The 14,552-nt window shown below is 39.8% G+C and overlaps 1 protein-coding gene across 2 annotated transcripts in view; it reads right to left on the bottom strand.

Moving 5' to 3' along the window:
- The window catches only part of PDK3 (pyruvate dehydrogenase kinase 3), a 71,346-nt gene that overhangs the window by 21,936 nt on the left and 34,858 nt on the right, over positions 1 to 14,552 (bottom strand). For both annotated transcript variants that reach the window (XM_070604956.1, XM_070604955.1), the window contains exon 6: positions 6,722 to 6,799. In XM_070604956.1, coding sequence (XP_070461057.1) covers positions 6,722 to 6,799 — 78 coding nt within the window. The remainder of the gene's footprint in view (positions 1 to 6,721; positions 6,800 to 14,552) is intronic.

The following is a 14,552-nucleotide window of genomic DNA, read 5'->3' as shown; positions in this document are numbered from 1 at the left end:
ATCACTTAAGAGACTGAAACTATATGAACATACTGAACTATGTGAACACAGACATACTCACTCATGTTCTAATTTCAACCTAACTACTTCTTCTAATCAAGCAAGTAATTCACAGTAATATAAAGGAGAGCGAACATTCGTTTGGTTCTCAGCAGTTTACAAAGAGCTTACACATACATTATCCAATGAAATCCTCACGACAATACTGTGTGGCTCATGGGATGGGAGGCATTATTGTGGGTGACGACACAGGCTTTGCAGAGGCTATGTGACTTGCCCACCAAAACAGAAGAGGCCTGAAAATGGAAGCCTGAACCCAGAGCTTTTGATTCGAAATCCCGAAGCCTTTGATGTTATTTTTAAAGTAGTATATACAAATGACTTAAAATTTTTTTCACAAAGAAGTAAAGGTTCCTCCACCCTCTCCTATCTCGCTCCCCAGTTGGTATGCAGAGGCAGCCACTCCTTAAATACTTCTGATTTAGTCTTTCGGTTGATAATATTTACGTTCTGTTCTGTAACCCTAATTAACTCTTCTGTGCTTCGCCTATCGGTTCTTCTTTAAAACACTGAAAATCGATAGTGTTGGTAACATCCTAACTTGGTAAATATTGATCATTGTGGAGCGGCCACAACAGTGTGCCAGGACAACGTTTCCTTCCCTATGAGTCCAAAGACACGATTCATGTGCCACTTGAAGGAAAATGTTCTCAGTCTTAAGGTAAAATGGATTCTCTTTATCCTTCTCCAATGGCTCAAAATCATGCTTCCCCTTTTAGGTCACCAGGTATGTGGACTGTATCTTTCTTATACAGTTTCATATACTTCCTGGAGCTTCTAACTACTCTTCCTCTTGGGTAATGGGACCAAAAACACATGCTTTCCTCACCACATCACTAAGATCTTCCAGTTTCTTATTCTGTTGCATGGTATCCATTCTATTCTTTAAGATTTTGTCAAATTAGAATCGACTGCTTTCCAAATGTGCTGCATAACCATCATCCTCAAAGTGTTTTTGATTGAAGTTCTAGAATGTTCTTCACTATTTCTTATATCTTTATTATACACACCATCAAGTCAGTCAGGTAACCTCTGCAGAAAGGTATGCATGGGAGATACATTTCTCGATCCATATACCTCTGATTCACTTGACTGAAGGTTTGGCCAGGTACAGAGTTCTGGGTTCAAAATTATTTCCTCTCAGAATTTAGAAAGGGGGAGTGAGCGGTCTTCTGGCCACGACAGTGCAGTTGATAAGTTTAATGTGAGTCAGGTTTTCGTTCACGCTGCTGGTTTTTACCCGAGGTCTGACACACCTTGGCTGTCATATTCTTCTTGAAGAATGAGGAACCGAATTAATCACTTGTGGTAGTTGGTGTTCATTTCCCCATGGGGCTCTGCCTTGAGTGAGAAGGCTGACTTGGAGGTCTGTGGACCTGGTAGGACCTTTCAACTGGCTTTAGGATGAGCAGATAGTAAGCTGGCCTCTGACCACGAAGAGCTTTACTTTGGGCTATCAACACTCACATGAATGGCCCTAGTTTTTCCCAGGTGGTAGTGGTTGTTTTTTAAAGATTCACCCTGAGGGGCTGGCCTGGTAGTGTAGTGGTTTAGCGCTCTGCTTCAGCAGCCTAGGGTTCACAAGTCCAGATCCCAGGTGCAGACCTAGCACCACTTGTCAAGCCATGCTGTGGTTGCATCCCACATAAAATAGAGGAAGACAGGCACAGATGTTAGCTCAGTGACAATCTTCCTCAAGCAAAAAGAGGAAAACTGGCAACAGATGTTAGCTTAGGGCCAGTCTCTCTCTCTCTCTCTCTCACACACACACACAAAATGATTTACCCTGAGCTAACATCTGTTGCCATTCTCCCTCTTTTTTTTTCTCCTCTCCAAAGCCCCAGTACATGGCTGTATATCCTAGTTGTAAGTCCTTCTAGTTCTTCATTGTGAGCTGCCACCACAGCAGGGCAACGGACAGGTGGTTGGTTCTGCGACTGGTGACTGGGAAGTGAACCTGGGGCTGCCAAAGCGGTAGGCGCCAAACTTTAACCACTGGGCCATCAGGGCTGGCTCTCCTAGGTTGTTCTTGAAGAAAGTATTCTGATTTTGATTTTTGCCCAGGGGAAAACGCTTGTGGCTATCTGTAGGCAGAGCACAGCCAGAGTCAAGCTCCTCCCCATCACCCATCCACGCTCTACCTTAAACCAGCTTTCAATCAACCTCTACCTTTTGGCTTCCCATTCCAGTCCTTTGTACCTCCCGGCTCTGCTTCCAGAGTCCCTCCAGGATAACCTCTGGCAAAACGGGGGCCATCTCTGCTGCAGCCTCCTCTTTTGTGGCTTCTTCCTCTCTGTCCCATTAACCAGCATACTTCCATCTGGTTACCCTCTGGCAGGAGGTGGGACCAGTGGTCCACTGAGGAGCCCTAGTTTCTTTGCAGTTTTTCTTTGTATTCCTTTATTGTCATTTTAATGGAGCCCAGGAGCACACTGAATGCTTAGTTTATCTTGTACCAAAAGGCATGATAAGTTATATAAACAGCCTTGTGAACTTAACATTTCACTCCAAATCTCAGGGAAGTTAAAATCCCTTGGATAGTTTATTTTGTTTTTTCAGTTTAACCAACATTCTCTAGGAGCCATCTGAAGGGTTGCTCAATTACTTGTACTTTTCTTTGGGAACCTTATAGTTTAGGTGTTTTTCTTTCCTTTAAACACCATGTCAAGTGTTTTTGTCCGCGACTCTTCCCTAATCCTGAGTCCAGTGGCTTTTATGTAGTCGACCCTTAATAGAGATGTGTGTTGACTTTCTAAAATAAGACGCAAATGGAATACGCATTTTCTATCTAATGGCACATCTTTAAAAGGCAATGGAAAAAACAGTCCAGGTTTTTTATGTTCAAGACTCAAGAAATAATAAAGTCTCTATTTTGCACAGTCGTTGCTCCAAATACCATTAGTTGACATGACATTTAAGAAATACCAACAGAATTCTACATAGAATATAAAGCATTTTATTTTCAGATAGTTCTCCTATAAGAATGAAAAAGAAACTGGAAGCTAAGCAGAAAAAATGCATTTAAGAGAAAAAGTAGCTAGGCACTTAGAGATGGTTAACTAATTCCCAAAGTCAATGTACAAAGCTATTAAAAACAGTATGTAGTGTGGTTCAAAGTCAGACGGGGCTCAATTCCTGACTCGTATTTAATAGATACAGTAATAGGTATTTAACCCACCTGGGCCTTGGTGTTCCATTTCTGAAATGGACACAGTACATATCTCACGGGGTTAATATAAGGATTAAATGAGATAATAGTGATAAACTAGTTTACACAGAGCCTGCCACATAGTAAGCAGTCAATAAATGTTGGCTATTATCATTACTAAAAAATTAATTTCTACACTGTTAACAGAGCTACCAGTAATGGCTTTTTGACTGATGTATAGAACCACTTGACTGAAAATATCCACAACAGTATCCAATGTGGGAAAACCAGAGGTCAAAGATCCCAGGATAGACATGCGCCTTTTCTATGAACCCTCTTATAACAAAATATACATTGAATGAATTGAAAATTTTATGTTTCCCACCAAACCCAAAGTTATGAATCAACCTCTTCACAGGAAAGACTAATCTAGAAATATGAGAACATGCAAGTGGTGACCATAAGTCTAATCTTTCCCAAGTCGACCCTGACTTCCAGTAGCCATCCTTTATTAAATATCTAGTATATGCCCAGGGCTATATTTGAAGCCCTAGAAACATCCCTTTTATCGCCCCAGTAGATGAGCTTACAGATGAGGAAGCAGAGCGTCAGAGGAGAAGTGACTTGTCTAAGGCCCACGTCTCCTAAGTGTCAGAATCTGGATTTCCACCGCCTGGCGAGCTACAAAGCTCACATCTTTTCCCTAAGCCATGCTGCCTTACTATGGATGTAAAAAAGGTAAAGTAAAAATGTTTATTTACTTAATGTTTTGGCAACTGATTTCTCAAGAGAATGAGAATGCTGAAATGAGAACAAGAATGATGATGTGGCGACTTGTCTTTGGAGAAACCCACATGGGTTGCCACAGGGCGCTAGTCAGAAATATTTGAAACCAGACATAAGGAAGATAAAATTCTGTTATTTCTAATGTCTCTCTTAAATGCGTTACAGAAAGGATAATAAAGAAGGTTGACTATAGCTGGCCCCCAATATTCAGAATTCTGGTGATGACCGGTAAATACTGATGGTGTTCACACAGCATGTTCTACACAATCCCATTTATTACTTTCTTAGGGGTCTACATTAGGAAAGAAAAAAATCAAAAATTCAGAAAAAAAGATGGCACCTGGGAGTCAGCAAGAACAGGCTCACTGCTCTGGCCTCCAGAGTAAGTGACGCTGCCACTCAAGCAAAAGAGCAAGTGGTTACTACCTGTGCATTCAAGTTCCATGTCTGACAAAAGAAACCTGGACAGTGAGGTCAGGCCCCGCCTAGCCAGTAGGAAAAAACAGAGAGAATATTAAGATGCTTCTACTCAGGAATACTCAAGCAAAGTCCTACAGGCACTGGTAGCGTATTTATTCAATAGGGGTACAACTCTTCCTAGAGAACCCAGTAGACTTTGAAAGCAGCTTTGATTCCATACCTTTCAGTAGAACGTAGGGTCATTGTCCTACAACAGCAGCCTGAAGTCTTTCCACACTTTGATCTTATTATAAGAGAAATACATTTTTGGAATACTTTTGAGAGGCAATTTGGTTTATCTTTAATGTAAATGCCCATAATCTAAGGTCCACTCATTCCACTTCTAGGAATCTAACCTACAGAAATACTTCCACACCTTCACAATTTCCCACCCTCCAAACACACAAACACACAAACATACACACACACACAAACCCCGCTTCACTGCTCATTACATGGAATATGGAAAATCATAAATGCTAAATGTCCACCGAATGGGAAATGATTAATAAAAATTAATAACCTAAGTACGGAATAAATATAATATAAATTAATATATGGTAAAAATATAATAAATATGGAATAATATAAAAATAAATTATGGTAATCTACACTGTGGATAATCTCTAAATGACATTACTACATGCAAAGATCTTCAAGGTGAGGTGAAAAACACAAGTTATAGATCATGTTTAGTTTCAACCTCATTTACATAAAAACAGCTCCATGTGGGCCTGAGAGAGCAGTGGGGCCTTTCACTTTTTACTCTATATTTCTGCACTTTTACAGTGAGCATGTCTCTTTTGCATCTTACAAATTAAAAAAAAGTAACAAATATAGAATCATATGAATAATATAAAAATCAGCTGTAACCCCAATATCCAGAGAGCTGTTATTTCTATTTTGGTGGTATAAATGCTTCAACATACTTTCCAATGAACTTGCACTATGACAAACATTTTTGGGGGGCGCAGGGGTTGAAGAAGATTGGCCCTGAGCCAACACGTGTCACCAATCTTCCTCTTTTTGCTTGAGGAAGATTGCCGCTGAGCTAACATCTGTGCTAATCTTCCTCCATTCTATGTGGGACGCCGCCAAAGCGGGGCCCGACAAACGGCGCCAGGTCCACACTGGGGACCCAAACCTGCAAACCCTGGGCCGCCGAAGCAGAGCACAGGAACCCAATCACTACGCCACCGGGCCGGCCCCCACATTATTACAAAATTTTATAGCCTGTGTTAAAAAAACTCAACTTTTCCCCCACATTAAATATTCTTTTAAAGCATTAGTGTGAATGGCTGCATAGTATTCTATCTTATGGGTATACCACAATTTAACAAATCCTCTATTAGGGAAAACTTGGGTTGTTTTCTAATTTTTCTCTATAAGAAAACCACTGTGCTCATCATTCTTATACATACATCTGTGCACGTCTCTATTTTCTTATTTCCTGAAGTTTAATTTACTAAACCAAAGAATATGACCACTATTAATTTAATTTACTGGGCCAAAGAGAAAGAACATTGTTAGCACTTTTTTGGAAAGGCTGCATCAATTTAAACCTACATCAGAAATGTGTAAGTGTTGGAGGCTGGCCCCGTGGCCCAGTGGTAAAGTTCACGCACTCCGCTGCAGGCGGCCCAGTGTTTTGTTTTGTTGGTTCGGATCCTGGGCGCAGACATGGCACTGCTCATCAAACCACGCTGAGGCAGCGTCCCACATGCCACAACTAGAAGGACCCACAACGAAGAATATACAACTATGTACTGGGGGGCTTTGCGGAGAAAAAGGAAAAAAAATCTTTAAATTAAAAAAAAAAAGAAATGTATAAGTGTTGGGGAGAGAGTATTTTCCTGGGCACCAATTCAAAGAATTAAAATATTTTAATGGTTGCCATTTTCAAAGACAAAAACGGCATTTTTCTGTGTTTTTGTCTGTACTCCTTTTGAGTAGTACAGTTAAACACTTTTCCACATTTTTATTGACTGTGTTTGTTATTTTGAGAACTGTCTATTTATATCTTTGTGCGTTTTCTACCTTGATGACTTCTGTTCCAAGAACTCTGATTTCTAATATATTCCACATTCCTGTAAAAAAAGCTCCTTACAATAATATACCTAGCTCACCAAAGATTTAGAAAAGGCTTGAAAAAGACGTAAAAGATGAAAAAGCAGCATAATTTTAGGATCTCAGTGAAATACAGCTCAGGTATAAGCCGAATTTTAGTTTACTTCTTTGCATGTAAGGTTAACATTACTTTTCTTTTACCGTTAAATTCCTCAACTTCCAGCTCTGGAGCCACCAGGTAGTACTGCTCGCACAGCATCTTGGCGGTCTCATACGCATCTGCAAAGACAGACAAACCTTCAGCTGGGACAGGCATAACGCAGGCGCAGAGAGATGGACCGACTTAACAGAGGAAACAAACACAGACAATTTCTAACCTGATGGATTCCGAATTAATCCACTACTGCCTTTTAAAAAAAAATAGCCTTTTTAGGCTACAAGAGAATTACTATAACTGAACCAAAATTTCTCTTTAAGTTTTAATGACCACGATGACATCAAGAGTGCACTAATGACAATATGGCCAGCTGTACACTAAGTACACATTTGTTTAACTTTTAAATATTCCTAAATGCATTTTTCATGAAAATCTATAAGCTGAAGACTATACTTCCAAACACCATGCCACCTGACTAAACTGTACCAAAAAGATATCGTCGTTAATTAAAAAAGATAATAATGCCAACAGTCTTAAGATTTGCCAATGATTTGTAAATGAAACATCAATAAGTATTTGCTGAATGAATAGGTTCCCATGAGCCATACAATTAAGGTATTGGAGATGTTACTATTGATTTAAAAAGTCCTTTAAGTTAGTTGAAGGTAACAGGTTGGGCCTGATATTTATTAGCGTCTGAGGAGCAACAGTTTGCTTTGGAAAGGAAAAAAGAAAGACACAGGGTAAGAAGGTCAGGGCCATTACAGAGACAGCTGGCAGAGGGAATTCAGGAGGTTACATCCCAAAAGGTGGGGAACACAGTCAGAAAGCAAACTGTGTTATTATGTACTGCACGCGTGCCTTTGCTCCTGAACTGTAAGCAATCTGAGGAAGGGTTTGTCTTACATTTGTCTTGTAACTCGCACAGAACTTAGTACTGGCCCATGTAGATGGTCAATAAATATAAATATTCCTTGGTTTGACAAAGTTTAAATCTTTTGATAATTTACTTTTTAAAAGACAGCTTTACTGAGATATAATTCTCATACCATACAATTTAGCCGTTTAAAGGGTACATACAATTCTCTGATTTTTAGTGTAGTTGCAGAATTGTGCTTCCATCACCACATCAACTTTATATTTCATCACCCCAAAAAGAAACTCTGGAACCATTAGCAGTCATTCCCCGCACTACCCAGCCCTGGACCACCAGAGATCTACTTTGTCTTTATAGATTTGTTCTTCTGGACATTTCATATAAATGCAATCATACAATATGTGGCCTTTTGTGACCAGCTTCTTTCACTTAGCATGTTTTCCAAGGTCATCCATGTTGAAGCATGCATCAGTACCTCACTTCTCTTCATTGCTGAATAATATTGCATTGTATAAATAGACCACATTTTCTTTGTCCATTCATCTGTTGACGGACAGTTGGATTGTTTCCACTTTTTGGCTATTACAAATGCTGCTGCTATGAACATTCACTGTCTAAGTTTTTTTGTGAACCTGTGCTTTCCTTTCTCTTGGGTATATATCTGGGCAAGGAAAATTGCTTGATCATATGGTAGCTCTATGTCTAAACATTTGAGGAACAGCCAGACTGTTTTCCAAAGTGAGATTTATTTTTTTAAAGTTTCACCTGTACAATTTCTAAAGATCAGATATTCCAATTACTTTAAAATGCTTCATGGGTGTATTTGCAATGTTCTCAACTGGGTATCAGCTCTTCGGAGACAGGCTCATACTTCTTTTATATTCCTCACATCAATACCGTGCTGAGGGTAGATGCTTGTTTAAGATTCAAGAGGGAAGAGAAAGAGGGAAGGAAGGAAAAGAAGATGAGCCTGACAGATTTTAAATTTAAATATTAAAATTTGACACTGTCAACCTAAAATAACACAAAGATAAGATTAAGGTATGTTCACACTATGAGTTTTGGTTCATTTACTTCATATTGACACCAAATTAAAATTTTACATAATATTTGACCTCAGAATAAAAATTCTGATAATTTTGTTGAACTTTCAGAATTAAACTGCTGTAAAGAATCACAGATAGAGACATTAGAATAACTCTGACAAGATGAAATAATAAGGGATAGCCCAAGGAAGCGTTAGTAAGAGGAGAAAAATATAAAAAAAGAGTTAATCAGTGTGAAAATAGCCATTAAAGTAGGATCGGATTTAAACCCTAAAAAAAGAAAATTAAAATTTAGAATTATATTAAATTTATAAGTTTTCCTAGGGTATAATAAACCTCATCAAATATCTGTCAAGTAGATTTGTAAAAAGAAAAGAAATCAAGACTCCCTCTTTTTGCTCTGGCTACACCACCAAACAATGCTACATCTCCACCTAGTGACACAACAGCACAGAGCTGACCAAGAACTTCTAAGGCCACTTTACTTAAACCAACAAATACTGAAATCTAAAATGATGCTTCATTATCGTTATCCATATACAAGGCCAATGCATCTCCAGAAAACAACTTCTCCAAGTATGTAACACCTTCAAAGATGTTTAAACATCGCTCTTCCATTTACTATAAAACAGAAAAAGAACCCAAACCCACTAAATGTGCTAGTTCCTCACAGTATTAGCTTGCCCAATAGCATGAGATTCTAATAGCACTATTAAAAACAAGTATTACAAAAATGTAACATGTGGAGGATGATGGAGCCCAGACAGAAGCAGCCAACTTGAAACTCAAAGACCCAGTGTGGTTCCTAAAATCACATGTGAATAAGAATTTTTTAAATATCAGTACAAATTATAGTGTATCAATGTTGTAATTAAGAATTACATTATGATCCTTGAAAAACTCAAGATATCACGAGACTCACATACACCAGCCTGCCAAAAGTATTCTGGGGCGGTAATGGTAAGATCTATATTCACACGCATCTTTATAAATTCCCCTAGCACATTATAACACCTTGGACACAATGCACACCTAGTAAGCATTTGTTAAATGGAACAATCCTCCTGCCCATGAGAAAGTTCTCGAGGTGTAGTCAATTGTCCTGATGAGAGATGTTCTTTTTGGTCAGACTGGGAACTAGAGGCGTAGAGTGTGGTTCCCAAACCTGGCTGTATGTAGAATTCATTACCAAGTTTAAAGAACCATACAAATTATAAAATGAACCCCTGGAGATTCTGACGCAGTAGCTCTGTGTTGAGGCCTAGGACTCCGTATTTTTAAAACCTTAGCGAGTAATTCTGAAAAGAGGCTAGATTTGGGGACCACTTGCCTGGAAAGTCAAGGCTGGGTCATGCTAATTCTGTCACTGTCTCTCCCAGGACATGACTAATCATGGGGTATTAGGGTGTATAACAGTACATATATACTCAAACAGGACACTTCTGTTTAAGTAAAATAACATAAAAATGAAAAGCTTTAAAATATCACCACCAAAATTCAACTACTGGCTTATAAATCCACTTTCTTTATCCTAGAGTAAAATGCAACTTCTACTTGTAATAAGCTAATAAGACGTTTCTATTTTTTAATTAGAGGCCAAAAATTCAAAATACAGTAATTTACCAAAACACTTTCTTAAGATTAAAAAAATTTTTTTTCCTTTTTCTCCCCAAAGCCCCCCAGTACATAGTCGTGTATTTTTAGTTGTGGGTCCTTCTAGTTGTGGCACGCGGGATGCCGCTTCAGCAAGGCTTGATGAGCGGTGCCATGTCCGCGCCCAGGATCCCAACCGGTAAAACTCTGGGCCCCCGAAGCAGAGTGCGCGAACTTAACCACTCGGCCACGGGGCTGGCCCCTACCAAAATACTTTTATGTGCAATATATTGGAGCCAGTATTTACCACCAATCTTTAAAAGGAAATATTAGGAAATGATTATTATTACCACTGAATATAAGTGATTTTCATTACATTAAGAATCTGTTTTCGGGGTGGCCTGGTGGTATAGTGGTTAAGTTCACGCACTCTGCTTCGGCGACATGGGGTTTGCAGGTTCGGATCCCAGGTGTGGACGTAGCACTGCTCATCAAGTCACGCTGTGGCAGCATCCCACATAAAACAGAGGAAGATTGGCATAGATGTTAGCTCAGTGACAATCTTCCTCACAAAGAACAAAAAAAGAATCTGTTTTCAAGGAAACTGAGGTATTGATCATAAAGTAACTAACAAAACTGTGGGTGTGGCACACATATACTTCCCCAGGCTAGAATACCCAAACTGTAAACACATAAGACTAAAAATAAAAAAGGCCAAACCAGAAAGAGTAGGGTGAAGGTTCACATAGTAACCAGCCCAACAGATCCAACCTGGCCACGAATCAGTTTTAAGAAAAAGCACACAGGAAAATGTAATAGATTACAGGGATTATTTCATTAGATTTTTTTATTAGAAGATTTCTCTATTCAAAATTCACCATAGAACTCTGCAATCAAATATTAGCCTCTATTGCAAACACATGCAATCAATTGTTTACAAATATCCTAAGAGGCTGGACTAGGATGAATTTCAGTGAGCGGCAGACAAAAATGAAGCTCCCTAACTGGTCCAAGGTCCCTAACTGTGTCTAACAGGATGCAGAAAACCACCAAGCTCAAGTTTAAGAAGCACGGCCAGAACAAGGTAAGCATAAATGACCACAAAGCATTACAAAGCCACAGATACGCTGCTTTTTAGAAACCCTTTTAAGTTACAAAGCAATTCCAATAAGGTGTGCCTATCATTCTTCTGTCCAAAACTCACCCCAAGTGGGAACCACCAGGGTTTTTTAAGCACTGGATCCTCTCCCACCCCCCAAACTACAGCAAACTGGAGAAGTCAGGGGCAGAACATCTAATGTAAGGGCAGCCAACCTATTGGCTGACCAGAATCCTGAAACCTGCGGTTGTGGGCAAAAAGATGGGCTGAGCCAATCAAATCCACCTTTTGGGAATTGAGGATTGAGACACTCAGGCAGGACAGAAGCCAACAGGATACACTGAGAGTTGTCATGATCTAGAAGGCCTGGAGTGCCCGTCATTGCCCTAAACAAGTCGATCAGTCCACAGACAAGAGAGAAAAGTGCAGGGGCTACGAATACAACCCCAGTTGCAAAGATACACAGAAAACCACCTTGTTTTCTGCTTTTCCCACTTCCAATTTTTTTTTTTTTTTGAGGAAGATTAGCCCTGAGCTAACATCTGTGCCAATTCTCCTCTTTTTGCTGAGGAAGACTGGCCCTGAGCTAATATCCATGCTCATCTTCCTCAACTTTATATGTGGGAAGCCTGCCACAGCATGGCTTGCCAAGCGGTGCCATGTCTGCACCAGGATCTGAACCGGCAAACCACGGGCTGCCGAAGCAGAACGTACAAACTTCACCACTGCGCCACTGGGCCGGCCCCCCCAGTTCCAATTTCTATAGGTGCAACTGTAAAGTGTTTCCTGCCTTTGGACTACCATGGGACCTAGCAGGTTCTTGTCATAAATCTGTTTCTTGAGCTAACGTGAGTGGGTCTCTGTTACTTATAACCTGAAGAGCCCAAAGTGAGAGCACAAGACATTATTTCTGAACCAGAATAATGACACGCTTTCAGGATACCATTTTTAGGCTATTATGCCACACAATAATAGCGTAGAGGAACAACACACGCAAGCTAACGTCGCCGTGAGAGCTGACTTTTGTACCAAGTATTTAAGTCTGTACCTTTAAAATGATCTTACCACAGGATTTTCCATTTTATTTCCTGGTTTCTTACAAAGAAAGGAGGAAAAAGGGCCACAATGGAAGGCACCTCCCAGAGGATAACAGGAACTGCTTTACAACACTAATTCTAGCATTTGCTACCATGAGTCTATAATTTGCAGGTGTGTAAAGGTAGATATTAAGGTGCTAAATAAGCAGTGAGGAGGCATGCTTCAGTGTTCTGCACATTCAACTAACATTATACAAGATGCACCCCACATTCACACATTTATACAACTGTCTAGTCAAAAATAAAAATATTGTCCCTACCCTGCTACATAAGTTTTCCATAGTCTGTCTCGAGAGATCTAAGTATGGAATCACTGTTAGCTCATTAAGGCTTCCTAAGGCTATAAAACACACACGTGCATATGCATAGGTGTGCACACGGGCATGCACACACACATACACACGGGGTCATTTGGGCTGGATATCTGACTACCCTTCCACCATGCAGGATCTTCACAGCTGAGAAAATCAAAGTAGAGCTATAATTAAAATGCAGAACCCTGACTCCCTCTAGACCAAGCTTCCTAAAACAAAAGGAAGGGAAAAATATTAGAGATAGAGATGCCACGTTAGAAGATTAACTGAGAAATCTCAGAGGATATGAGGAGAAGGTAAAAAGGCAGTGAAAAAATACCAACTACTCTAAAAAGAGGAAGGGAGCAGGAAGACCTCACTAAGAGTCAAGGGAAACCGACAGGGGTTTCTTCCTCTCCTTGACAGCACTTGGGTATGGCAAGAAGAGCTAACTGGTGAGGCCTGGGCCCTTTGAGACCTTCTGATTGTCATTCCTGGGACACTTAGGGGTGTCTTTTTGCTAGAAGACACGGAAGGATTTCTGGGGCTTCTTGACCGTTGGCGTTCTCTGCCATGCCTGCTCTCTCTCAGTCTTATTTTGAGCCAGAAAGAGTGTCTGTTTGGCTATTCTGGCACTCAGAGAATTAAGAGTAGGGCCTGCAGGCAATGAAACGGAAAACTGTTAAAATTTGCTTTAGTCTACAGGGACAAGAGAGACCTTCAGGTTTCCACCTAGGCTGCCCGGCCCATTTTGCCACGGCAGGAAAGGTAACTGATTTAAGGCTAATACCCCACCGAGGAATAAAGATTATAGACACCTAGCTGGAAAAACCATTTGAATACAGAGATTATGAGTATAGCAGATCAGACACAGGAAGGACTCCAACAACACTGAAACTGAGGGCAGAATAGAGGCTATTCCTGTCAGGTACTGAATTCATCCAAGAAGGTCATGCATGATGGGCATTAGTGCTGCAGATGGGGAAATACGTAAATACTATGGTTTGTAGAGACAAAGATTACTCTCATTATTCATGGTTGCACACCGATCTGGAAATTTGGTATGAATTCAAATGTATAAAAGTTCTCACTGGGTTATAAAAACAGGTAATTTTTATTCTCTTTTCTCACATTTTCTAACTTTTCTTCAATGAGCACTTTTTAAAAATAATTTTTTGAGGTCATAATAGTTTATAACATTGTGAGATTTTAGTTGTACATTATTATTTGTCAGTCACCATATCTATATGCCCTTTACCCCTTTTGCCCACCCCCCCCAACCCCCTTCCCCTCTGGTAACCACTAAACTGTTCTCTTTGTCTGTGTGTTTGTTTATCTTCCACATACGAGTGAAATCCCACGGTGTTTGTCTTTCTCCGTCTGGCTTATTTCACTTAACATGATATCCTCAAGGTCCATCCATGTTGTTGTGAATAGGACAATTCTGTCTTTTTCATGGCTGAGTGGTATTCCCAATGAGCACTTTTTATTATTTTGGTAGTATGGTTATTAGTCCCCTTAACTGACCCAAGTGGAAACAGGAGTTGGATGACTGACAAAAATGTTGGATAAAATGGGAAACCATAAAATATGACTACTATTGTAAACATTAACTTAAAATGCACACTTGAATATACCATTAATTCCTCTGCCAATCTTTTCATATAAGGCCAAAGCCTCTTCTTTGAATATGGATCGGTTTGGGGTTCCAAGCCATCTTTCTTAGTAAACAATACCACATACACCTATGAACTCCAATTCCTATTTCTTTAAAGTGTAAGATACTTGTGAAGCGATCAGTGAAGATTCCTTCCAAGATTTTTACTTTGCCCTGTAACCTAAAAGTTATCTTATTCACAGTCATTTCATT

Source organism: Equus przewalskii, chromosome X (assembly GCF_037783145.1).
Source record: "Equus przewalskii isolate Varuska chromosome X, EquPr2, whole genome shotgun sequence".
NCBI classification, from domain to species: Eukaryota; Metazoa; Chordata; class Mammalia; order Perissodactyla; family Equidae; genus Equus; species Equus przewalskii.
The sequence above is the reverse complement of the archived record's forward strand: the minus strand, read 5'-3'. Positions and strand labels throughout refer to the sequence as shown.